Genomic DNA, 24,965 nt, shown 5'->3' on the forward strand with positions numbered 1-24,965 from the left:
TGTGGTGGTACCTATCTACCGCTGAGCCTTGGAAGTTGAAGGTCCGTTGAGCTGTACATGAAATTAGTGGCTTGAACCACCCAACGTCATAATAATTAATATCCATCATATCCATAACTGGATGACATAACATCACGACCATAAGCACTAGTGGGCAGTGGCGCACTATTAACTGAATACCTTTTGTTAATTTGGTCGCGTCGGTTTGAAAGTACGTTAGTAAGTAATATTAGGTATAGTTATTAGTTGTACAATGTACCTAAATATTAATAAAATGTGTCTTTATAAAAAAAAAAAAAAAGATGTCCATCATAAAACACTAATAAAATAGCTTACATGAATGTACTGGCTCATCAAAAAAGTTCCCAATTTCTCAACATGCCAACCAACTCTTTACAGTAATATTGTAATTTATATGATATTCAACTTACATGACATCATACATACCTAGTTACAACGGTCATAAATAATGTATCATCGAAACGTAATAAAGTGTATTTAATAAAATGATATACAATGTGTAAACGCTAATTGAGAACACTCAATATCTTCGCGTAGAGCCCTACAATTTGAATTCTGCTTTCTTATTGGTTGTTACGACATAAAAATACACCTTTTTAGCCTTTGAATTTTTTCAATTTAATTAGACTTGAGCATGTGCAGTACAACTTTGTTTTCTTAATTGGCAACCACCTATTTTAACCACCAATTATTTTTTGCCTAATTTTTTAATGCATTTTGGTGGTTTAACCAACTTTCTAAGTACAAAATTGACCAAGTTACAAATTACAAGATTTTTTACTGTAACTGAAAATAATCATTCTAGGATTGTTTAGGCTTAACATTTTCACCCCTACTTATTTAGGTGATACGTAAATAAATATGTTGTTTATTTTGTTACATGTAATGGATCTATTGGAATTTATTAATAATTAATAACAAATTTAATTCTCATTTAAATTATAAGTTTATTTAGTTTTTAATTAATTTAACGTGTAAATTGTTCAAATTGTTGTCCGCCGTGAACAAAACATGATTGTTGCAGCTATAATTTGTTCTTCAGTCAGTTGATTGCATGTATAGGTATAGGATAAAAATGAATATGCATAGGTTATAGATCAAAATTTTTGGAACTTTTATTTAAAACAATAACATCAAGTATACATAAATTAATAAAAAATTTAATATTGCTTCAATCCACAATTAAAAACAAGTAGGTAAAGTGTAAACAATTCTAGTATAGGTAATATGATCAATAGATAAAAATTATTGAAACACGATCCTCTATGTGATGCAATGCTACATTTGCGAGATACATTTACAAAGGAACTTACCAAGTTAGTAATTACTAAAAGTAAACGTAGATATATAAACAGTAGTGAGTAAAAAAGACCCAGAGGAAAAATTTAACAGAAAAAAAATAAATGTACTCCGGTAAAAGAGCCCATGTGACTTATAAAACTGTATTATACTATAATATTTTATAAATACAAATATACAATATTTAAGCATGCTTAACCGTGTACAAATAATGACTTAATTTTTCAACACCTATATTTGAAGTTATAATCAAATATCTTAATTTTTATGATAATGATTAGTTAAATATAAATATTTAAAAAGTGAAAAAAAAATGAAAACTCAAATTTTTAGAACTTCAGATGTTGTACAACTGTATTATCAAGTGAACATTAGTCATATTTAGTATACAGCTATTTATTTTTAAATATTGAAATACCTGTATAATTTAATTGAATTTTATCATCTAAATATAGATAAAAAAAAGGTGAAATATTGACTAGGTTGAGTAAAGCAGTTTACTTAATTTATATAATTGGGTACTTGTCTTTTTAGTTGATTGTTGTATAGATTACATTTAAGTACACAAATTCATAAAATTTGTTAAGTTGTGTTAAACCTGGTAGAACAAAACGTCAATTAAAATGATTATAGGTTTTTTTTTCTTACAGGGTGAGTTTTGTTAAGGGAGAACTTTTATTCTATGATTTCTAAAAAAATGCATCATAATGGTTTTACATAATTTTGAAATAAAAAATATAACATTTTGTGTGGTTATAAAGTATATAAACGTTGAAATGTGTTTGATTGGTTTCTGCGTAGTGAGTGAACATTAATAATATATAAATAATCAATAATAAGACATAGCTGCTGGTTGCTGCACTTAAACTGGGTTTTTAGATCAAAATAATGTTGTATTTAATGTTTGATTTATACAGATAAGAGTTATAACGGTATTTGTTTAGTATGAGACATACCCAGTGAAGATCGAGTTTAGTATGTGAACTACCAAGATGATTGTCTATATTATGTACGGGCAACGTAAAGGTACCAATCTATTAACAGGTAAGATACATTTTTTAAATTTTTCAAGTAATATACAAAGTGTATTCCTTAAAATACAACTTTTTATAATAATTTAATTTTATGCCATTTTTTGAATAGTTTTGATATATTGCTGTGATACGTAGGTACCTTAATTTTCTTTTTAACTGATATTTTGTTTGTCTGATTTTGATTTTGTTAAATGTAATCCTGTATTATTTCATATTTGTATTAGTAATTTATTAATTAAATAATTATTAACATTATTTTATGATTTTTAATTTGCCTGCTTTTAAATGAATTTTCAGTAAAGTATAGATGATATACTAAACGAATACCCAATACAGTAGGTCATGTGGTCCGGTAGGTCACATACTAAACGATTACCATCAGAACTTTGACTATTAAATACCAGTGTCCACCAGTAATAAGTGAGCACAGCAATATATTCTAAAAGTGTTTTTGATTTTAGTTAGTAATTAGATAATTAATATTTGATTATACAACAATAACACATTTTAATTAGTCTCGGAAGTCTGAAAGCAGCCATAATCATACAGTTATTTTTTAATAAAATAAAAGATACAAACAACTATAATTGCATTCAATTTTTTATGATCATTGTTCTGAACATATATATCACCCTGGAATGTATTTAATAATGTGGAAGATCTTTTATAATATCTATATAGTATATATAATAGGAACAAAAATATATTTATAATAATAATAAAAGTTAAAATTAATTTAATAAATTGTATGTAAATAAAACTGTAAATATAATATAATTATTTTAAACTTGAGTTTGTAAAGATGTTCCAAACTTCCGAGTTCAATTGTATTATTCAGTACACATATTTAAAACTACAACTATCATAAATAAAAAAAATATACAATAAATTAATTTTTAAGTGACACTGAACTATATGTGTGTGTACGGTGGTCACCACTTGAACAATTGAGAGTGGTTCCACCACATGTCATATTTTCTGAATATTGTAAATTTTACAGAAAATGTTGTTTAGGGCTAAATGGGATCAGCATATAAAAATGATATAGGCCGCTAAACGTTAAATATGATAAATGCAATTTCAATAGTGACAGCATAGCTTGTATAGTACAGCTATATTGCTTATTTTTATTCATCAAACAGTGTGTCATCTTCTAGAGCAGCTTTCAAAAATAAAAAAAAATTATTATATGATATGAATATCAGATAAATGTAACATAAATTATGAAGAACAAGATTATTGTTATAACAAGAAACTAATAGTTGTAATAATATTGACGTATTTACCATTTTTGTTTTGTGTAATGACTTTATCCAGTTCATTTCGAAGTGTTTGGACATTGTATTGATATCTAGAAATGTCTCCTAATTCTTGTCTTTCAAATGTGGGACTTGGCTCTGGAGTTTTACAACGCATTGACAACATATCAGGTGAACTTTTTAGTCTGAAATTTATTTTTGATTATAATAAAGGTTATCAAGGCTGGATATATTTATTAATTGAGGTTATTTGTTATAAATATTTATTAGTTATTTTCTGTTCAGATAATTTCAACATAAATCTGTTTTTAGACTGGCTAGAACTTTTTTTTTGTAACCGATTTTCGTAATGTTTTTAACATTTATTATTGATACAATGGTTATTGTGATAATATTAATATCAATATACAACTAGGTATGTCGACTAATTTCCACAATGCCTACAAATTGGTATTTTTAAAAATAGTTCATAGACAAAGTTCAGTGCCACCAAAAACATATTTATGGTTCAGTTTCCTTGGAGAGGAAAAAAATTCAAGCAGCGTTCTAGGTTTTTTTTTCTATGTGAATTTTTTTTTTATCTTTCAATAAACAAGGGAAATGTAGAATTCGAAAAACTAATTATGCCTAAAATGTATAGCTAACATATAAATTGTAAATAAATTCAAAATTGTTTACGCACAAATCATTTATTCCATAAGTTTTGTCCACCAATGTTTTCCATTTATTATCTTGTGTTTTTTCAATTTCTTGTGAAAGAATCTCACACCTCTCCCTTAATATTTGTTCCTCCATTTCTTTGGCTGTATAAAAATGATACCTATATAAATTTTTATATTATGTGTAAAAGAATTTTTCTAACTCACTCTTTAGTGTTGTTTGAAGTTTTGCAATTTCTAGTTGAAATCTTTGTCTTGTATTTTCAAATTCCTGCTTAAGTTGGCTTTCAATTTTTTCTCTTTGCATTTCTAATTTTCCTTGTTGATCCATCTAAAAATTGTGGATATAAAACATTTAGATGTTAACAAGTTATAATAATTTATAAATGTATATTTAATAAAATTGACACGTACTTGTTGAGATAATAATTTATCAAGGTCACAAAATTTGTCCGCTAATTTTTTTTCAGCTTCCATTTTCACTTTACTGATTTTTCTTTCTTGTTCTGTTTTTAATTTCAGTACTTCTTTTTTGGATACATAATCTTTGGTAATTTTTAATTGTAATTCTTTCAGTAATTCCACGGTTGAATTACATGACTGATGTGCACTAACTTCTACAGATAAAAGTCTAACACGTTCATCAAGTTCTATCCGTCTATCCTGTTCCAGTTTTAATTGTTCTTGTAGTTGTTTTATCTACAAAAAAAAAAAATAATAAAATATTAAATACAATAGTTAAAAAAAAAATTATATTTTATTTGTTTTTAATTATTATGTATACACATTGTAAAGGTAAACCTTTAAGATGAGAAATATTTAATACTTACAATAGTCTTGCTATCCATTGTACACATATCCTCAGTTTGATCAATAAGATTGCCGGATTCATGTGGCTAAAAAAAGAAACGTTTAATGGTAGAATATTTTTTTGAATATCATTTATACAACCCACGGCTAATCAATACGACCGATCTTTTTTTTTAAAGTTTTTAATAAAACATACACTTAAACCATTGATACTCAATATACCTTTTAAAAATAATATAATAATATTCTAAATAAATTGAATTACTTATATTATATAGATTTAACTAAAATTGAAATGAGATATTATTCATAATATACCTACCTATAAATTTAAATAAAACTCGTACATTCCGCGACTAATATAAGGTTAATATTATACTTACAGTTATTATTTCTTCTGAGTTTTGTGCACTGTTAGAAGTATATTCATTGTTGATTTTGTCCATCATCTGTCAACAAAATTAAAATACAGATATAGTATATTTATATGATGGCAAAAAGATTTTAGATACATGGATAAGCTATCCATGTACTTGTATTTTTACATGTAAATAAAATAACTGTTAGTAAAAAAGCAAGTATTCATAAATTTCAAACTGTTTTAACGCCATAATTTACACAGTCTTAAAACAATGATTTAATGATATTATATTGTTGTTGGTTACCTCTTTATTTATTTTCTTGAGATATTGGTTTTCTTTATCTAAATTTGTTGAAGACAGTTCAAGTGTTTGAATCTTGTTTAAAGTGTCCGTGTATTTAGCATCTAATTGATCTAATTGTTCCTCGAGTCTCTTAGTTGTTTCATTTTTACTGGAAATATCTTGTTTAAGATTTTCCAACTTGTATTTTAACAGCTCTGTTATTTCTCTATAACCAGATGACTCTTGTTGTAATCTGTCTTTATCAATAGTTACTCTCTTCAGGTACGCTTTAAGAGATTCAGTTCTCTATAAAAAATATGTTAAAACAGTTTCAAATAATAATGATAATAATTCAGTATATTATTATTAGTTAATTAAGATCTACTTTTAAAGCATATCTAGTGCGTTTATGTGTTCCATAAATATCTTCATGGCTAGTTGAAAATGATATTGTATTTTCTGAATCGGAATTATCTGATGTATTATGTTCTTTAGAAATTCCTTCTGCCAAATTTCATCAAGACAAAATTATATACAGTTAAATATTTTATTACATAGTTTTTATATTTCCATATACTATGCAGAATGATTCATTTCAGTGGCACAATCAAGAGTTGTGTGTACGTGGGGGAAGGGCCAAATTTATTTTGATTACTATTTTTTTTTAACATGCTTTTAAAATTATAATATAAATGATGATAACACATATTAAATATTAGGCTATCTCCCGATATTCAATCTACTAATGTTTTGTTTTCTGTTATACCTGGGATATCTGTATCATTATAATTATCGTATTATTTTAAATCACCTTTTAAAATGTATCATTACATCTCCTACCATTAATGTTATAAAACCAATGTTATTATAGGTCACACCAGCTTATTTGGTTTAGTGTCACTTAATATGTTATATTACAGTAAGTTACTCCAACTAGTATAGTAGATTATGATTAACTTTTTAAAATGCTTGTAAAATTATTTTATAGTTTCTTAACTGAAGAATTCAGTTAAATAATAATTATATGAAAATTTTTATTTTTTTAAACTTTAAAATCATAATATTTGTAACTCAGTTTTAGTTTTAATTTTAATAACTATTTATTTCAAGTAAAATCACTAAAGTTAATACAATGTGTATTGTAGATTGCATACTATACATGTATTATAATTGTGGTAGTTAAATGGTCAACAAAATATTTTTCACATATTGGGAAATAGCCAATTATTATTTATTGCTAGTGCTCAGATTTTAATGTATTTATACTACCAAAATATGTAATTATGCAACCAAAATAATATACATAAAAAAGTGCTAAAAACTTAAAATATGCAATGTACTCTCAAAAATACTAGTTATAAATACTTGCATTGATAAATTCTATTAAAAAACAATATCTATAATAAAATATATTAAAAATATTAGATCGACACATATGTAAACAACAAACACAGAATAAACATGCACTACGGCTTGTCTCATGGCCACTTTTTGGATATCTGTAATAAAAATGAATTGATACTTCAATAAGATATCTGGTATTTCAGCTGATAGCATTTTATCTAGAAATAAGTTGACAACTATAGTAATATATTAGTCTAAATTAACAAAATTATCTAAATATATGAGAAAAAACTAAATTATTGTGAACAATTTAAAACCATGTATTTACGACAAAATATATAAAATAAAATATAATCATTTAATTGAAAACCATGTGAAATTAATTTATAACCGGCAATATTAAATTATTAAGTCATACTGAAAACAACTATCTACTTACATATAAATCCGAGCACTATATATTACCTAGGTTGGTAATAGAAAGTGTATGAATAGATATAAAAAGTAATCAAGACAGTAAAAGGTGAAGAAAACTTAATAATAATGTGGAAGACTGGAATGTAGTTGAAGTATTAAAAGTTATTGGAACAGACAACCACTCAAACAAAGGAATGGACTTTAGCAGATATTGTAGATACGATAGAAGATCATACAAACAATTTAAATAGTGGAGACGGATAGCAAAAATATAAAGAATGAAGAAACCTAATAAATAAAAGAGCAAATGAAGCTAAGGAAGAATATTTTGAAGTTAATAGAAAAATATTATAAATCTTTAAGAGGACGTCGCACCCGTGTTATGTCTCCGTCTTACACTGAGCAGATCACGTTTAGCTCCGTTACTTTAAAAATTAGAGTGAATGGACTATATAAAATTTAAAGGTAAGATCATTATCTAGGGCACCTCCTAGGAATTTTGTTACATTTTAATTTTAAAGCGATTTCTTAAAGTGAGTATTTTAAGATGTACAAACCATTGACAATTTTAAAATACTCATAACTCGCTTTAAAATTAAAATATAACAAACAGCCTATGAGATGCTATAAATAATACTTAGAATTTAATAGAAATCTTAACTTTAATTTTATAAGTCAATTCACTCTAATATTTAAACTAATGGAGCTAAACGCGAACTTCTGAGCGTCAAATTTGCTGTTGTATATGTGTAAGACGGAGATAATACGCGAGTGTGACGTCCTCTTAAGAAGGTAATTGAAGAGATGAAGCATATAAAGTAATGAAGTTCCTTGGACAAGGCAAGACTAGGCATTGAGCAATTGAAGATACCAAAAGAAATATTATGTACAAACAAATCCACATAGCAGAAAGATGGAAGGAGTACTTGAAAACTCTGTATAATGACGTATAAAGAACTTAATGGCCAACAGCTGGAAGGTGAAAATAAGATACTTACTAGATGAAGGAAACTATGAGATATTAAGATTTTTATTTTATAAAACATTATAATATTTAAACAATAAAATGTTATGAATAGAATGCATAAAAACAGAAATTTGAAAAGAAGTAGGATAAACAATTCTTAATAAGCCATAAATAGAGAAAAATGCCAGATGATTATGTTAAGAGTCTAATAATCTCTAGACTGAAAAGAGCAGTAGCAAAGTAATGTGAATAATTTAGAACCACCAGCTAACTATCACATGCTTTAAAAATACTGACAAAAATCATCTAATCATGAATGATGGTAATTAAAACCAAACAATTTATATCAGTTGAATAATTTTTGGCTAATATAAGATTGAAAAGGAGGATCATATTACTATGTGGAAGTGAAAACTTGATGAGGCATTTTAAATGTAGTGTTACAGAATGTTAAGAATAAGCTGGACTGTGAAAATAATACATTAATAATTGTTAAATAAAATATCGGAAAGAAGAACTAAAAGTTTGATAAGAAGAAAACATTTGTAGAATGGCCATAATGCATTGCATGCAAGTCTGTGGAAATCAGTACCCCTTTTGCACCGGCAATATAAATATTATAATGGGGTTGGATGGGTGAATAGATAATAAGTTAATAGGACCCAGAAAAAAATAACATGATTATAGCATTATAGTACCATGTACGTACTATTAGAATATTTGAATACTAGTATGGTCCATATAGGGATAGATGGTATAATAAATAGGATTAATTATATATATATTTGTTTGCAACATAAACTTTTTAGGACTTCAGGGTCACTGATTGAAATTAATTATAGAAGTAATTGTTGAAGGGTGGGACCACATAGAAAGACCTAGGCTGGAGTATATAAGACTGATTATGAAGATGCAATTTGTATTTACAACTGAAAGAAAAGCGGACAGAAATTAGAGAAAAGCTGTAAACCATTCCGAAAATTGACCACAAGAAATAGAGGTAGGCTCAGTAAATAGATTTTTAATTTTAATTTTGTTATTAAAAAAGTACTTTGCTGTAAGTGGGGAGGGGGGGGGGGGGATTTAGAAATGAGTCCATTGATCCATTTAGTATAAGATTTTTATTATTTCAGAAATTAATTAAATAAGTATGTTATATACTATGTACCATAATATTTTCTTTTTTAAACATTTTGTACCAAACTCATTGTATTGAAAATCAAAATTGTATTTAATTATTTTTGTAGGAAAATGTTTTAATAAAGGCTATGTATTATGTAAATATATAAAATGTTTAGAAACTACTTCAAAATCTTGAAGGTAAGTTTTCAAAAATAATATTTTTAAATAATGAGCGTCATCTTAAATTAATTATGTAAAGTGTACATACATATTTATAATAATTGATTATATTTACCAGGAGTTGACTTAGATTTTGGTAAACCAATTTCTTCAGATCTGAAATCCACAAAGAAGTTTATTAATGGACAACATACTTTTTACTCAGTAAAAATATTTCATGTAGTCCAATAAATTAAGTATACATTTAATTCAGTAGTATTTTATTAAATTTGTTAGTTAACAAAAATTAAATTAAATTGAATATCATAAAAAAAATTTTGGATATAAATTTTTTTTTTATTACACTAAACCACAAATCAAAATAATATTGTGTTGTTTTTGAAATATAAACTTACTCGCTATCAGATTCACTGTAGTTCCGAATAACAGTGTCTTGTTGCACTATTTTATCATTTTTTTTATTTGGACTGTACCAATAATGTGGGCCCTCGTCTTCAGACGTTTCACTGTCCTTGATATCTAAATGATAGTCATCATGATGTTCATCATGAACTTTAGGCATTCGCATGGATAACAAAAGGCTTCTTTTTGATCGTAAACTATCATCACTTTGGCTATCTGAATCTCTCTGCTGATTCTCGGTTATATCATAGTTATGTTTTAATTCCAAACACAAAGACTTAGAACGTTCAAATTCTAAAGAAGTTTTTTCAACATTTTCAATTGGTATATGTTCATTGAAAGATTTGCTTTTACTGAATGAAGAATGTGCAAAGTTCATCTCTGGACTAAGCTGATATAAAGCTTTGTTTACATCTGATGGAACAGTGAGTTTAAAGGTCCTCAGTGAAGTGAAAGACTTATTCCTCACATGTTTTTTAGTAGTAGTATCATCAATGATATTGTCTGCAGATGCAGAAACTCTATTTTTTGTTTTGTTCATTACCTTTGTAGTTATAAAATTATAAAATGTATTTGTTTTTTTATTTTCTTCTTTCTTATCGTCCACAGCCGGACAGGATTGATTAGGATCTGTTGGAAGGCTTTCATCACTTCCCCATTCCAATTCTGAATCATCTGTGTTTACTGCACATACAATTGGATCAGGGATTTGCTCAATACTTTCCTGGGTTTCTTTTTCAGCTTTTTCATTGATATCTGTAGTGTGTATTATGCTTGTCTGTATAAAATCCCAACTCCTAGGTGGATCTAATGGTGGAGGCATTGTGCATTGAGATACTGATTCTTCATCTTTGATTGGTAAAACATTTACTATAGATGTATTTTTGGTTTCAATACTTAATTTATTTTTCTCAATTACTTTTTTGTCTGTTTCTATTGAGCTATTGTCTATTTCAATTTCATTATCCAATGAGTTCAAAGTAACAATTTCATTTTCACTCGGATTATTTTCACTATCTAATTTGTTTGTTTTTAACTCGTCAAGATGATTAACTTTACAGTTTAAAGTCAGATTTTCCTTTTTATTTTCTACATCTACAGCATCGATTTTTTTAATTTTTAAATCGTTATCATTTGCAACTATAGAATTAATAGCCACATATTCTTTTTCATTTTGATTATCTTCGACATTTGATTTTGCTATTTTGTCTTCTTTTTTAAGTACTATAATTTGAGCATCATTATTTTTTTGATTTTTGGAATTATCATTATTTTCTTGCAACTGAGCACCATCATTCTGGTCCAAATCATCTAAAACATTTTCTTTAGATCTAGTTCGGGCCATTACACTCATTTTTTGCATAGATAGTTGATTCACTACTTTAGAATGACCTTCCTTAGCAGCATAATCTTTCACAGATAAACCTAAAACGAAACGAAAAATTGTAAATAATAAATAACCTACAGTAAACAAATAACCAACAATACTTAATATTTTTTAATTTAATCACCATTTATATCACAAGCATCAAGTTGACTTCCTCGGTCCAATAACAGGTCTACAATAGACATATTTCCGAGTTTTGCTACCACCATTAATGGTGTACGTCCTTGTTTATCCGCTATGTTTATTAGTGACCCATTATCTAATATAAACTCTATTAGATCACGATTTTCAGCAGCACATGCAACATGTAAAACGGATTCACCTGCCTAAAAATGTTTTTCTTAAATTATTTATTAAATATAAATACAAATCTAATCATACCCCTCAAATGTTATTTATTTAAATGTAAATGGGTTAATACAAAAATGACAACTAAAAGATAATGTTAATAAATGTAAAAATCAATGTTAGGTAGATTAAATTTAATAAATTAATAGAAGCGAATGTTAATGATCATAAGGATAATTAATTAAGGATGTTGTACCCTAGATAATCTTTTTTCCTTTAAATTTAATAATAGGAGACTAATATTAAAAATAAATGTAAAATGGATTCTTTTTAAGTTACATTTGGTATGTAATGCAATAGTAAGATGGAGTACAACGTCCTCTAAAATAATAGCAGAAGTCTTATAATATACCATTTGAGAAACATTTTGTTAGTGCTAAGAAAGCCGTGTTAGGTTATACTTACAGCATTTTGTGCATTTATATTAATTCCTTTTTTAAGTAACATAGATATTATAGTGAATGAGCCCTGTTTTGCAGCTAAGTGTAAAGCAGAATTTTTATTTGTGTCTGTGCGTGTTACATCTGCCCCTCTCTCCAACATTAAATGAACACATTCTTTTTGGCCGCATTCTACAGCCTACGTGTGCATTGTTATTTTACTTATATTTATAAATTTACACATAGTAGATGGCTATAAATTGTGTTTAGACAATTATTATTTATTGTAGGTAAAATGTAAATAATAATGATATGACTTTGAAGAATCAATTTATATAATGAAACATAAAATATTATGCTTTTGTAACATAATTTGTATCATTAGAAAATTCAAATAACAATAAATTAATAGGTCTGTAGAAATTATATTTTTAAGCAATCTTACAGCAAAACGTATACTGTATATGTAATAAATGTTCTACAAATTTAAGTTTTAGTTTGTTAAGTAGAACCTAATTGGAACTATTTGTTAGAAGAATATTTATGATATACCTAATTTTAGTGTGTTGGACTTGTTGTAGTAAGGTATAAATTGATAACTTAATTAATTTTATAAAGGTATTCCTTTCACCAAAACTATTTGATTCTTCAAAGTCATTGTTAAATAAGAATGACAAACTACCACCAAATTAAAAATAGTGATACCTTCAAGAACGGTGTGTACCCATCGCAATCAACATAATCTAAGCTAGCATTGTGATTCAACAGCACCCAAGCAATGTTATAGTAACCTTTGGCCATTGCTAAGTGTAATGGCGTTCTGCCAAAGCTGTCCACGGTGTTCACGTCCATTGGTTTCTTTTGCAACAATGTCTTGACTTTTTCTAGGCTACCATGCCACGAAGCCCTGTGTAATCGACTCATTTTGTCCTCGGCTTCAGAGTCAATTTTATAGCAGAACATTGTACTGTCCGGATCGTCTTCTAGTTCATCGCCCGAGGGCGTGCCAGAGCCACTTTTATCCTCTTTTTTCCCCCCTTTCACCAATTTCAACATTTTCTTCATTTCGACTGTGTTTGTTAGAGTGTGCAATCTTACGATAATAATATTATACTGCTATACAAATATCTACTATAGAGTACCTACGAGGTGCAATCAAATCAAATCAAATCAAATTAAATTATTAGCGTTGGCATATTATTTGAAATTTACAACTCTTATCGTGTATGTGCAGTTTGTTTATTTTGCTGTTTCAATGACCACCTCGCGCGGTGACGAAAAATCAATAAGTTACTACCTTAGGTACGCTATCCGCGCGGTTTTCATGAATGATTTACGAATTAGATCACAGACGTATTCGATTTCCGAAAATGTGTTTTAGTGACGCGTACGACGTGTTCTCAGATTTCAACACCCAAAAACACCGAACACAGGTGCAATATACAAATATCTACAATATAATTCAGTTCTAGATTCTCTAGTTCTCCACCGCTCTGGTATCAATCAACAACCGACTATCAATGTAAAGCGCGCGCGCGCGCGCGCACAGAGCGATGTCTAGGCGCACCGCTTGACGCGCAGGGTAGTCGACGGGGGTCGTTGCTACAACTTGTAAGTTCAAACTTTCTACCCACTATAGTTCACTGGTTGCCGGTCGAGCGCTGTCCCCACCTACTGCTGGCTGTCCGGGCAACTCTTTATTTTTCACTCTGTCCGCCGCGGCGCCGCGTCAAACTTTCGAACTTGGATCATAAACTTGTAAAGCTGCTTTCGATGTTCCGAACATGCTTCCGTAATCCCATAGAGTGTAATATATAAAATAACAATTTTCAACATTAGAAATATTATACAATATTAATTTTATTTCTAATATATATTTAATATATAATTTATGAGATAATATAATTCTTATAAACTATTTATATTTAGTCAATCCTATAGGTATAATTCTACTGACGATTTTTTTCCCGAAATTTCGAATCATAGACATATCACATAATATATTATGTCATATAAAACAGGGTGATTCTTTTATTATTAAATTGAAGAAGTGTAAATGTTTTTGAAAATATTATTTTACATAGTTTCAAGTTGTTAACAAGACAACATTTTTATTAAAAATTATATTTTCAAATATACCTATAATAACCTATAATAATGTACCTATTTTGTTTTTTTTTATCCATATAATTTTTTTACTTTTTTTATTTTTTGCAGAATATTTGTCTAAGTATTTTGAAACATAAAAATCGAATTTAGGGCAAGTAGTTTATGAGTTTATTAACTTAGAAGTATTTAAAGTGTAGATGAGTGGAGTGGAGTGGTACGGGGTTACCCCGCAAAATGTTTGTCTATTAGGTACTATAGAAAAAATTTAAAATTAAAAATGTCCGTAAACAGCTCAAAAAGAGTCAACAATTTTTGAAAATTTTTTCGTGTATAGAAAATGCTGATATAAACAACCAGTGAAAAATGCATGCATATGCGATCATTTGTTTTATAGAGTTAAGCCAAAAACCAAAATCGATTTTGTCGAAAACCGATTTTGCGTAAAAATTTCGGGTTTTCCTACATTTTTTTTTTTTTGTTTTTGAAAACGATTAGGAGTTTTATACTTTTGACCCCCCCTCCCCCAAAGTTCCAAATAGATTCACTTTCCTATCAGATAAGACACTGTTGAAGAAAATCTAAAGAATATTACTGTCCTATAAAAGGTGATGATAGACACAAAACTACAAAATAAAAAAAACACATCATCGCTCCGCTCAAAATCTTAAATACAGTTGTTTCTATAATTTTTTTCAAAAATTAAAATAATACACCAACTCTGTAACTTATATATCAGGAAAAAAATGCATTCTTGTATGATCTCTGTATAATTGCTGATATTTGTAAGCTTGTATTTATATTATAATCATATTTTACGCAACCATATTCATATACTAGTTTAAAACAGTAAAACGCTATAAAATGTTTCATTATGTTATATTTTCTAAAGATAATAACTTTTTTTGAAATTAGGTAGGTACATAATGTACATAATTGATACTTATTGTTTTAATTGTATTAGTATAATTAATATTTAATAGGTACTTTAATAGTATAATCTCAATAATAATAATAATAATTATTAATAATTTATCTCGAATCTCGAATTACATTATCTGAGAAATGAATATTTTTATTAAAACCCCTTGTAAGATATGCATAGGCAATAGATTATGCACAATTCAGCTACCTGCCTTATCAGAATTATTGATAAGCGGTAAAAGCACATAACAAGGTTTATCAATACACTTTGGTAAGTACAGAATAATTCATTCTGTGATATAAGATCAGCTTCACAGGCATATTTTATTATTTTGTATTTTTGTCTATGGTTTCAAATTTCACTATTTTTAAATTTGTCTTAATATTCTGAAAGCAATACAACTTTTGAAACCCAACTCTAAGGTATATTTACATATTATTATTATATACGTTTATTTGTATGTGTGGTCCGCTGGACATCTTCCGGTTGGCATAAAATATGATCAACAAAGCGCTGAACTTGAAACAAGTGAGTGAATACTAAATTTACCATATCGTTAACGAGATTGAGTGCATTAAACAAGACTTATCCAATTTTAACTAATTCATTAAAATCGGATTTACACCATTGCTGCCCTTGTGCATTTTGTTGCTATTCGTGAATAAGGCGCATTAAAAAGTGGGTATTTACCAAACATAGGTACCTAATACCTATTTAATATTTATGTATAATGGAACTTCTAAGTACCGAACACAAATTTTGTCTTTATACATTATACTATTCAATGGGTTCAGTTTGTAGAGTGATTGAGTAGTTTGTACTACTTATAAACTTCTGGTATTTGTAAAGCTGCTACATGATTGAGCAAAGTTTTTTTTTTACGACCCGATTGAGCACAGATGCAATCAAACATTGAAATCCAAAAAATTACACAATGTTACGGTAAGGTAAACAATGAAATTAAAAAACTAAATACTTTTCCACTTTTCATATATCTTAATATATAGTGTTGTCATTTTTGTCTGTGAAAATTATATAAATTGTTTATAAATTATGGATATCTTAAAAAAAAAAAATTAATTAATCACACATGTTAAAATGGTGTTCCTAATTACTAATAAGTATTTTATTAAATCATTTTTATTTTTTTAATATTCATTGTAGACTGTTCACTATGGTTGCATTTATTTTTTACCTTTCAATTATACTCATATTTATGTGATTTTTAATTTGTATTGATCAAATTATTATTAGATGTAATATGGGTAGAGGCTGATAGAATGTCTCTGCTTGAAATCTTATTTTGTAAATAATGATTTATAACACATACATTACAGTGATCTACTTATTGGTGGAAATAAGAGGGGGCTTGGCCCCTCAAAAGTCCGTCAAGCCCCCTCCTTTTTTAGTTTTGTAGGATCGAAGCTCCCTTTGAATACTTGGCTTGAATACTTATCATTATCTGATTACTACCTAACTCTTTTTATAAGGCCTAAGTCAGTCCGTAACAGACAACAGTATATCAAATGTCTTATAGTTAAAATGTTATGTATTTTTATGTTCTAGTTTATGCTACGTCAGAAATCGTTAAAACTGTATAGAGAATTTTTAAAAACAATTAAGACTATACCATTAGAAAGTGATAGACAGCAATTCATCAATTGGGTAAAAGAAGATTTCAAAAAAAATAAATTTGAAACTGATGAGGTATGTTTTTTATATAACTATTTTAAATTAAATTTAAAATTAAAATGCTAATAATTATAATTTAGTTCAATTATTTAAAATCTATATTTGATTGATTGCAAAATATCTATCATTTGTTGATCAAACATATAATATAAATTTTATTTTATACCTTTTCTTAATACACAAGAATTATAATATTATAATATTTATAATGTTTTATTATTTTTCCAATAGTAGAGGCAGTAATGTCTCTTGTTTTTTTTTTAATAAAACAGAGCTCTTGAGTAAGTCTTAAGTCTACATTTGAGTAATATACATAATTAAGGAAATAAATTACATAATTTGCATTAAGTAAGATAAATACAATTATAAAAGTTTATATTTTTTAACATTTGTATTTTTTAAATTTAGTTTTAATGTATTTTATATATAAAAAATTAGTTGGTTATAACTGATAACTTATAAGTCTATCATAATTTTATTTTGAATAAACACTACATTTTATTTACTCTAATATATTTTTATTCATATTTATTGACTTTTTGAGTTTATAATTAAATTGAATATTTTATTTTTTTTCAGTATTCTATAAAAACTTTACAGAAATACGGTGAAAAGTCACTGACGGATCTAAAACTTAACTTGGCTCTCAGTAGTACAAAAATATCGTGAGAACAAGGTAATTATGGAATTTAAATCTCAAGCTGAATCTGGATTACAACTTTTAGAAAGGCTCGTAGCACGGCCAATTATTAAAGATCTAACACCTTTATTGCCAGACGAATTAACTAATGAGACCATAGAAATAATTGGAAATGCATCAACAGGAAAAACATTATTTTTGACCGAATGTATTGCCAAATGCATCACTCCCCAAAATGCGTGTGGCTTGGATGCAGGTGTTGTTTACATTGATCTCGATGGACAATTCAATATCACCAAACTAGTTAAAATCATTAAGCGTATAGTTAAGAACGCTGATGATAATTTAATTAAGGCCTGTCTAAATAAATTAACATTGATCAATTGTTATGATAGTCCAACTTTGTATGTTACATTTCAAAGGTTGAAACTATTTCTTACTGAACAGTCTCAAGTGGGGTTAGTTATTTTGGATAGTGTTTCTGCAAACTATTGGCAAGATTCAGTATCTGGTGGTGAAAAGTATATGGATACCTATGTAGAGAAAATGATATCATCATTGAAAATTTGTTTGGAAGATTTTAAAGTACCAATTATGTTTACTAGACAAAGTTATTTTCAGTCCAAACAAAGTGATTCTTTATTAGATTGTGTAAATCGTAGAATTCTATTCAAAAGGTTGGGTTCTGATTTTTTTGCAACTATAACAAGAAGAAATGTAAACCTTTGTTATAAATTCAATATTAATGAACTGGGAATTAGCGAGTTTAATTTACAAGTATAGCTATACATTATATAATATATAATATACATACTTTTTTAATATTATTGTAAATTATTATTTAAATGTCCATGTTAAGTAATCGTACAATTATTGAATAAAATTTATATTTCTAAATTTTGTATAATTTTTAAACCATGTCTTATTTATTTTATTTTATTTTTTTAATTTTCTCTATAGGTAAAATTTCAAAATGGCATTAAACATTGATCTAAGTAATACACAAAATATTGACCAGATTATTAAATGTATAAAAATTGGTTGTGTACCAGAAGTATCAAATAATGAAAATGATTTGGCTAATCGTGATAAAGCATTATTGGCTCATTTAGAAATTGCTAAACCTATATTAAATAAACTCAGCATTTTGTTGAGTAAACTCTTAAATAATGATGTAGACCTTCAAATTAAGCTTCAGGACATAATAATTCCTTGCTTATATTTATGTGGTGAACATTGCAAATCAAACTTAGCGTGGAGTGACGAAGAAAGCCATACTTTAATGAAATTGTGTATTGAAAAACTGTGCAGTCTCATGCATTATGTAAATATTGAAGAATTATTTACTCATCTAGATGTTTCCAAGATTTTCGTTGGCTTGCAATGCAAATTAGAAAATGATAATTGGAAAAAATATCCGGCTGCTGTTGAGTGTTTTATATGGATATTGAAATACTTAAAAGTAAGTTAACATTATAAAAGATTTTATTTAGCAAACATTTTTGTTCACTTAAATGGTCGTTACATCAGTATGGTGTCGTCTTTGTTTTACAAGCGTGTATAGAACATTTGTATTGTTTATTTTAATTTGAGGATAAATTGACCTATTTTCATAAATTTTTTATAGGTAAGAATATTATCTAGAACAGGCTTTTATTGATATTTAAATTTTAAAGTGAGTTAGTTATGTAGCTATTTTATAACAAATTATAATTTTAAAATTATCACTTATAACACAATTATCAATAAAAGCCTACAACATATTATCCTAGATAATATTCTTACCATTAAATCTGACAGTAGTCCAATTCACTAAAATAGTGAAATCAACAAACAAAATAAAAATTAATTCTTCTGAATGCAAATTTGCTATGTTGAACGTTTGTAACACATGCAGGTGAAGTGTCCTCTTTAGTAAAACATACTTTATGTTCTAGATGCCACATTTAAATTCTTTATTATACTTGGTGATGCCATTACCGTTAAACATGTTTGATGATTACCAAGATTCAAGTATACTTACGGCTTTAGATGCTTTTCAACACATCATCACTAATACAGTTAGTATAGGTTTTGGTATATAATATATCTAATACAATATTACTTAATTATATAAAATTGTATTGCTTAAAAACACAAATCGAAAACTTAATTTTATTTATGTTTAGCCTTCTGTGGAATTAGCAATGAGTGGCTATGACATTGTTTTACTGAAGTCATTAGAAACTGGTCTGCGTTCATCTGAATATCAGCTAATACCAAATTTAATGAAGTGTCTTTTATCACTGATTTCAAAGATGCAAATGAAACATTTAAGCAACAAAAATTCTTTGGAGGTAAATGTCTTATAGTATTATTTAAATCATGTCTTATTATTACTCAGATAATTGATCTATTAATTAGTGGACAAAGTTTGATGATGTTATGAATATTTTACTCCCACGAATGGAATTCGAACGTAAACATGAGCCAATCATGTGTTACGCATCAATTTTTCCACTTGTTTTGGAGTCAACTGGATTTGCTTGCATTCGTTGGTCAGAGCGTTTGATACCATTATTTGCAGAGTATGTTATGAACAGTCAATCTACTTTTTCAACAGTAAAGGTAGGTTAATTTAACCATAGGTTAACTATGATTTAACTTAAACACAGTTTCCACTAAGTTTAATTATAATATGATGCAATTTATCTTTAGGCAATTGAAGTATTTATTCAACAAACTTGGCCAAGACGGTGTACTCATTGGAAAGTGTTGCTAACAATATTGATCAAAGCTCTATATAATGAAGATAAAAGTCCTGTGCAGCCTAATAAAGAAAATATTATAGTAATTGTAGAATGTATTAGAACATTAGAAGCAGCAAGACCTGAATGTGTACGTAACGTTTTAAATAAATTGAAAGAATGTAAAGAATTTCAATCAAAAATTATATTTAAAGAATATTTGGAAATGTTATAGCTCAATAGTTGTTAGTTCGAATATAGTAATATTGTTGTGAGTTACAAACAACTATTCAAAGGTTTTTTTATTTGCAATGTGTACACGTGTTTATAAAATATGTTAAAAAACCAATATAACTCCTAACAGTGAAAATTACTCATCCACTCTCTTAAGCAGGTCAAACACTTAAACCATTTGTACAAAAAGAAAACCAATGTTTATATAACTATATATTATATTTATATATATTTATACTTACAGTAAGGGTACTGTTGTAATACTTACAATAATTTATTTTTATTTACTTCTATAAATACAAACAAGTGAAACAACCACAAAAACTCTCATTTCTTATAAAACAATTTTGATTAATATTTTTATTATAGAATATTTACAGATTTATGTACAATATTCTAGTCCTAGAATTATTAAAATACAGTCATTTTTTTGTGAGTTTCTCTGTATGTATGTTCTTTTTTTATAGACTTTTCTTCATCTCTCAGGTGTGAGAGATGATTATTAGCTTCGATCAATTTCTGACTGACCATATTGTGCTGCACAGAACCAGATGTACTTCGGTTTAATGTATGATTTAACTCTTGTACATTTATTAGTTGTCGTTTTATATCTTCTTCTATTTTTAAACTTCTAACATTCAAGTCGTGTATTGTAGAACTTTTTAATTTCTTCTGATCCATCACGTTTTTATCTTGATTAATGTTTTTGATATCTATACAAAATAATGAATTAAATATAAAATAAAATGGCCACATACTTGTACTTGACACGCTTACTAAGTTGATTATTGAGAAACGTAAAAACGTCTGGAGGCTTTTCTAATGATTTCTCATAAGATTTCTTCATACATCTTTCAAGTCTCAATTGTTGTTTCCGTTTTTTACGTGCATCTTGAATTTGTGCAGTATTCTTTACAGACATGCAGTGATCTGGAAATAATAAAAACATAATTTAAAAGCTTATTAAAATAAATTATGTTAATATGATTCACCATTTACCTAATGATTTTCCTTTTGGTAAAACTGTAGCTTCTACAGGGTTAATCCTTCCTTCACCGTTTTTACCCAATCCGGCTCCCATTATATATCCCATTTTAGCCATTAATTTCGATCCAATACCCTAAAAAAAAAAAATAATGCACCAATTATCGAAATTTATCTGTTATTTTGTGCCTACAGATGAACATTACTCTTTTGTTTATTAAACAAAAATAAATACCCTGGTGTGTTTTTCCCAGCTTCCAAGTGATTGTATAGTTTCTGTATTTAATAGCACTTTATTGACTATTGCTGAATCGCGTTCTTTAATTTTACTTTCTTCGTCACTATCGGATGACAACTCGTAAAATTCTTCTTCATCTATAAATATATAAGTAAATATATTTTGTTCCATTCTCATTTAAACATGATAATACCATTCCCAATCAAAGGAAAAATATTTTGCATTGGAACTTCTGTTTCTCCAAGTCCTTTAGTTTCATATTTAACAACGCAACTTCCATCATTATTTGATGTGCCATGTGTAACATCTAAGACAACGGCTCTAGACCAAAGACCACCTTCACACGATTTTGCTAAAACTAGACTTCCTATTTTTAAATTTTTAAAATCTGGTTCTCTATACATAAAGGAAATAAAATAAACATATTAGCAAACATTATTAAATTATAAACTTGTATACGATATTACTTAAACTCTGTGAGGCGTGATAAAGGAACTTGAGTTCCGTGGGAAAAATAACATCTATCATCAGAATATTTGCATTCGCCACTTAAAAAAAATTGACAAGGTAGCATTTGTTTGCATATTGGATTTGTATACAGTACTGTTACCTATTAAAATATAATTTTGATAAATTAAAAAAACTAAAATTTATCAATGTTACTTGAAAAACTTTACTAATATATCATCCAATGATTGTTGATCTGTCGAATCATTCATTTTAACAGACATAATTAGTGCATTATGATATGTTGACGTTTCATCATAGTCTGTTTCAAATGGAGCTTGACACTTAGTTCCTTGTAAATTTGCCAACTCGTTCTAATAGATCAAATATTTTAGTGATGAATTAATAAATAATATAAATACATTTACTTCGATTCCAGGAGTTTCATGATGGTCATCAATAATTTCACAAGAACTATCTGAACCTATTTCAATAGTTGTATTGGATGAATGACTATCATTGTTCACCTAAAAACAAATTTCATTAATTTAAGTATAAATTACCTACATTATTTCAATCTATTTTGTGGTAGTACTTCAAAATTGTTATCATGCAAAAATAATTATTAAGAGGACCTGTGTGTTGTTTCCATCTTACAAACATACAACATGTCAACATACTAAATTTGTGTACGGCAGTTTCAATTTTATATAGATAACTTTAATAATATAGGAAATTTACCTATTGTCAAACTTAAACCTAAGAATATTATCAGTTTTCACATGGGGTTTTTACGATATTTTTATTAATTAGTTCTTAAGCAAGTTATGGGTATGTAAAATGTTATAATTTAAAAATCATTATGACTCACTTAAAAATTAAAATAATGTAAAAACCACATCTGAAATCACGGATAATGTTCTTACCTTTGAGTTTGTTAATAAGCCAATACTTTCTTTTAATAAAGGTTACTAGACTAAATTGGAACAGCTTTGTTGAACGGAGACATCACATAAGAAAAGTCAAAATTGAGTTATGTTCATTGGTTTCAATTTAAGTATTTAATTATGTTATTGTAATTTCGAAGTTTGAAAATATATTTTACTTATACAGTTATACAGTGTTATAATATTACATTTTAACAGGTAACGCAGAATTACATACTTTTTTGTCTTCAGAAACATTTAAAATTTCACAGGACGATGTATCATCTTCATCATAATTTTTATTTTGTGTTTCGTCGATGGTTTCAATTTCTGACTGAACAGTTTTGATTGATTTACTTAAAAATTTAAAATACATTTAACAAATATTACCTTAAATAGAGCATATTCTTCATCTAATGGATTTTGAGTGGTTTTCTCTGGTTCACAAGTTTCACTAGTCAGTGCTATAAGTTCGACCAAACTATCTCGTAATGACAATAAATCATTCAATTGGTTTTTACCCACCGTGTGATCGATAGCTTGTTCTACTTGCTGCAACTGAAAAACCAATTTGACAATTGTAATAATTATCATTACGACTTGACATTCACTCACAACTGAATGTATGACATTATTTACCTGTAATTTGTAGCTTTCTGACATTTTATATAGTGTACAGTAATACTCCAACTGTTCAAATTAAAATTTGTAATATCATTATCTGTAGTCTATACAAACGAATACTAAATAAACCGATTATTTATTGTTGTCTGCTCGTAAATGCATGGACGAGTTGCTGTATATTATTATGGCAAGAACCGAACACTAAATCATAAAATTTAAACAAAAGTTATTATTATTAATATTTTTTAAATATCTAAATACAATTAGTTTCGTGGTTAGATATTTTATATTAAAACTACCACAGATTTTTAAAAATTGCATAACATTATTTCTATTCTGCGTACTTACAACTTATTGTGTATACTGTGTACTGTATATGATAATAATATACTATACTTACAAAAGTTATAACTTCCTACAGTGCACAGAAACTCGGAATATAATATCTTAGTCCGTTCGCCGTTGTCCGTGGCACGATTAAAAATATTATTATAATAATATATTATCATATACTATTACAATAATACTGATACAAGCATTGAGATAGATAAACAATATATTATAACCACGAACTGAGTTGATAAAAATAATTTAAGGGGTTTTGTGTAGGCAATCTTATGAACATTATTGTATAAAAAGTCTTCATCAAAAACTTTATAGTTAATTATATTTTTATCGTAGATAATAATATACAAGTGTACGACATTATCTGTTTTTTGATGGAAGTTTTTTTTACGATAATTGAGTTTTTAAGTGAGTTATGCGTGTATAATAAATGTAAATTGAAAATGCTCATAACTCACTTAAAAACTCAATTACCTTAGGTTTTTAACCTTTAATCACCTTTTAAATTGTCGGCAACTTCCAAGGGTTTTGGTCCTTCTAAAATAATGTTCGAATGCGTTTCTGGATTGTTTAAAACTCCATTATTTTTTTCCGAATACTTTTGGAGTTTTCCAGAGTTTTTCTATAATTTCTTCATCACGTTTTAATTTTTGTTTTCTACACGCAGCTGCTGATGACCTTATACGTTTTTCTGCTCCGACATATTCAATAAAATATATTAATGCGATAATCCAACGAAATCAATGCCAATCGAGTTATACAATATTTATTTCGTTTACCTGTGCGATAAAATAAAAATTGTACA

At 27.4% G+C, this 24,965-nt stretch overlaps 4 protein-coding genes across 9 annotated transcripts; 2 read left to right on the forward strand and 2 right to left on the reverse strand.

Moving 5' to 3' along the window:
• Window positions 1-1,111: 1,111 nt before the first annotated feature.
• Window positions 1,112-13,782, reverse strand: LOC132944427 (putative ankyrin repeat domain-containing protein 20A2). 5 transcript variants are annotated; one of them, XM_061013747.1, is made up of 14 exons: window positions 12,979-13,782; window positions 12,299-12,472; window positions 11,670-11,871; window positions 10,152-11,583; window positions 9,872-9,912; window positions 6,112-6,230; window positions 5,748-6,032; window positions 5,466-5,531; window positions 5,103-5,168; window positions 4,687-4,971; window positions 4,480-4,603; window positions 4,296-4,416; window positions 3,641-3,798; window positions 1,112-3,516 (listed from the first exon to the last, which is right to left on the reverse strand). In XM_061013747.1, exons 1-14 carry the CDS (start codon window positions 13,336-13,338, stop codon window positions 3,482-3,484), a joined length of 3,468 nt encoding a protein of 1,155 aa, XP_060869730.1. In that variant the 5' UTR covers window positions 13,339-13,782; the 3' UTR covers window positions 1,112-3,481. The 5 variants fall into 5 exon arrangements, 4 of the variants coding, with proteins under 4 accessions (XP_060869730.1, XP_060869731.1, XP_060869733.1 ...); XM_061013748.1 differs by having other exon boundaries at window positions 12,299-12,526; window positions 12,979-13,094; XM_061013750.1 differs by lacking the exon at window positions 12,299-12,472 and having other exon boundaries at window positions 13,571-13,779.
• A 3,189-nt stretch (window positions 13,783-16,971) lies between these two features.
• Window positions 16,972-20,651, forward strand: LOC132945125 (TELO2-interacting protein 2-like). Its single transcript, XM_061014776.1, has 7 exons — window positions 16,972-17,011; window positions 17,576-17,672; window positions 18,597-19,098; window positions 19,574-19,696; window positions 19,805-19,972; window positions 20,040-20,243; window positions 20,334-20,651. The coding sequence occupies exons 3-7, from the start codon at window positions 18,610-18,612 to the stop codon at window positions 20,595-20,597; spliced, it is 1,248 nt and encodes a 415-aa protein (XP_060870759.1). The 5' UTR covers window positions 16,972-17,011; window positions 17,576-17,672; window positions 18,597-18,609; the 3' UTR covers window positions 20,598-20,651.
• LOC132945653 (DNA repair protein XRCC2) lies at window positions 17,679-18,419 on the forward strand. The gene has a single exon (XM_061015422.1). It carries the CDS (start codon window positions 17,679-17,681, stop codon window positions 18,417-18,419), a length of 741 nt encoding a protein of 246 aa, XP_060871405.1.
• Window positions 20,652-20,926: 275 nt separating the features above from the next.
• LOC132945124 (zinc finger CCCH-type with G patch domain-containing protein) lies at window positions 20,927-24,341 on the reverse strand. 2 transcript variants are annotated; one of them, XM_061014773.1, is made up of 12 exons: window positions 24,216-24,341; window positions 23,831-24,016; window positions 23,582-23,749; window positions 23,430-23,525; window positions 22,694-22,792; window positions 22,496-22,639; window positions 22,286-22,428; window positions 22,012-22,214; window positions 21,816-21,955; window positions 21,596-21,716; window positions 21,374-21,526; window positions 20,927-21,309 (listed from the first exon to the last, which is right to left on the reverse strand). In XM_061014773.1, the coding sequence occupies exons 2-12, from the start codon at window positions 23,852-23,854 to the stop codon at window positions 21,008-21,010; spliced, it is 1,593 nt and encodes a 530-aa protein (XP_060870756.1). In that variant the 5' UTR covers window positions 23,855-24,016; window positions 24,216-24,341; the 3' UTR covers window positions 20,927-21,007. The 2 variants fall into 2 exon arrangements, with proteins under 2 accessions (XP_060870756.1, XP_060870758.1); XM_061014775.1 differs by having other exon boundaries at window positions 24,164-24,286.
• Window positions 24,342-24,965: the final 624 nt, after the last annotated feature.

This window comes from Metopolophium dirhodum, chromosome 5 (assembly GCF_019925205.1).
Source record: "Metopolophium dirhodum isolate CAU chromosome 5, ASM1992520v1, whole genome shotgun sequence".
NCBI classification, from domain to species: Eukaryota; Metazoa; Arthropoda; class Insecta; order Hemiptera; family Aphididae; genus Metopolophium; species Metopolophium dirhodum.

Coding starts and splice junctions, on each gene's coding strand:
- LOC132945124 (XM_061014773.1), bottom strand. CDS start 23,854: ATGTCAGAAAGCTACAAATTACAG. Junction 22,215..22,285: donor TCACGCCTCACAGAGTTTAA/GTAATATCGTAT, acceptor CTTTATGTATAG/AGAACCAGATTTTAAAAATT. Junction 21,310..21,373: donor GTTTCTCAATAATCAACTTA/GTAAGCGTGTCA, acceptor TATTTTGTATAG/ATATCAAAAACATTAATCAA.
- LOC132945125 (XM_061014776.1), top strand. CDS start 18,610: ATGGCATTAAACATTGATCTAAGTAATACACAAAATATTGACCAGATT. Junction 19,973..20,039: donor GCAACAAAAATTCTTTGGAG/GTAAATGTCTTA, acceptor TCTATTAATTAG/TGGACAAAGTTTGATGATGT. Junction 20,244..20,333: donor CTACTTTTTCAACAGTAAAG/GTAGGTTAATTT, acceptor ATTTATCTTTAG/GCAATTGAAGTATTTATTCA.
- LOC132945653 (XM_061015422.1), top strand. CDS start 17,679: ATGGAATTTAAATCTCAAGCTGAATCTGGATTACAACTTTTAGAAAGG.
- LOC132944427 (XM_061013747.1), bottom strand. CDS start 13,338: ATGAAGAAAATGTTGAAATTGGTGAAAGGGGGGAAAAAAGAGGATAAA. Junction 5,532..5,747: donor TCAAGAAAATAAATAAAGAG/GTAACCAACAAC, acceptor TTTTGTTGACAG/ATGATGGACAAAATCAACAA. Junction 4,604..4,686: donor ATAAATTATTATCTCAACAA/GTACGTGTCAAT, acceptor CACAATTTTTAG/ATGGATCAACAAGGAAAATT.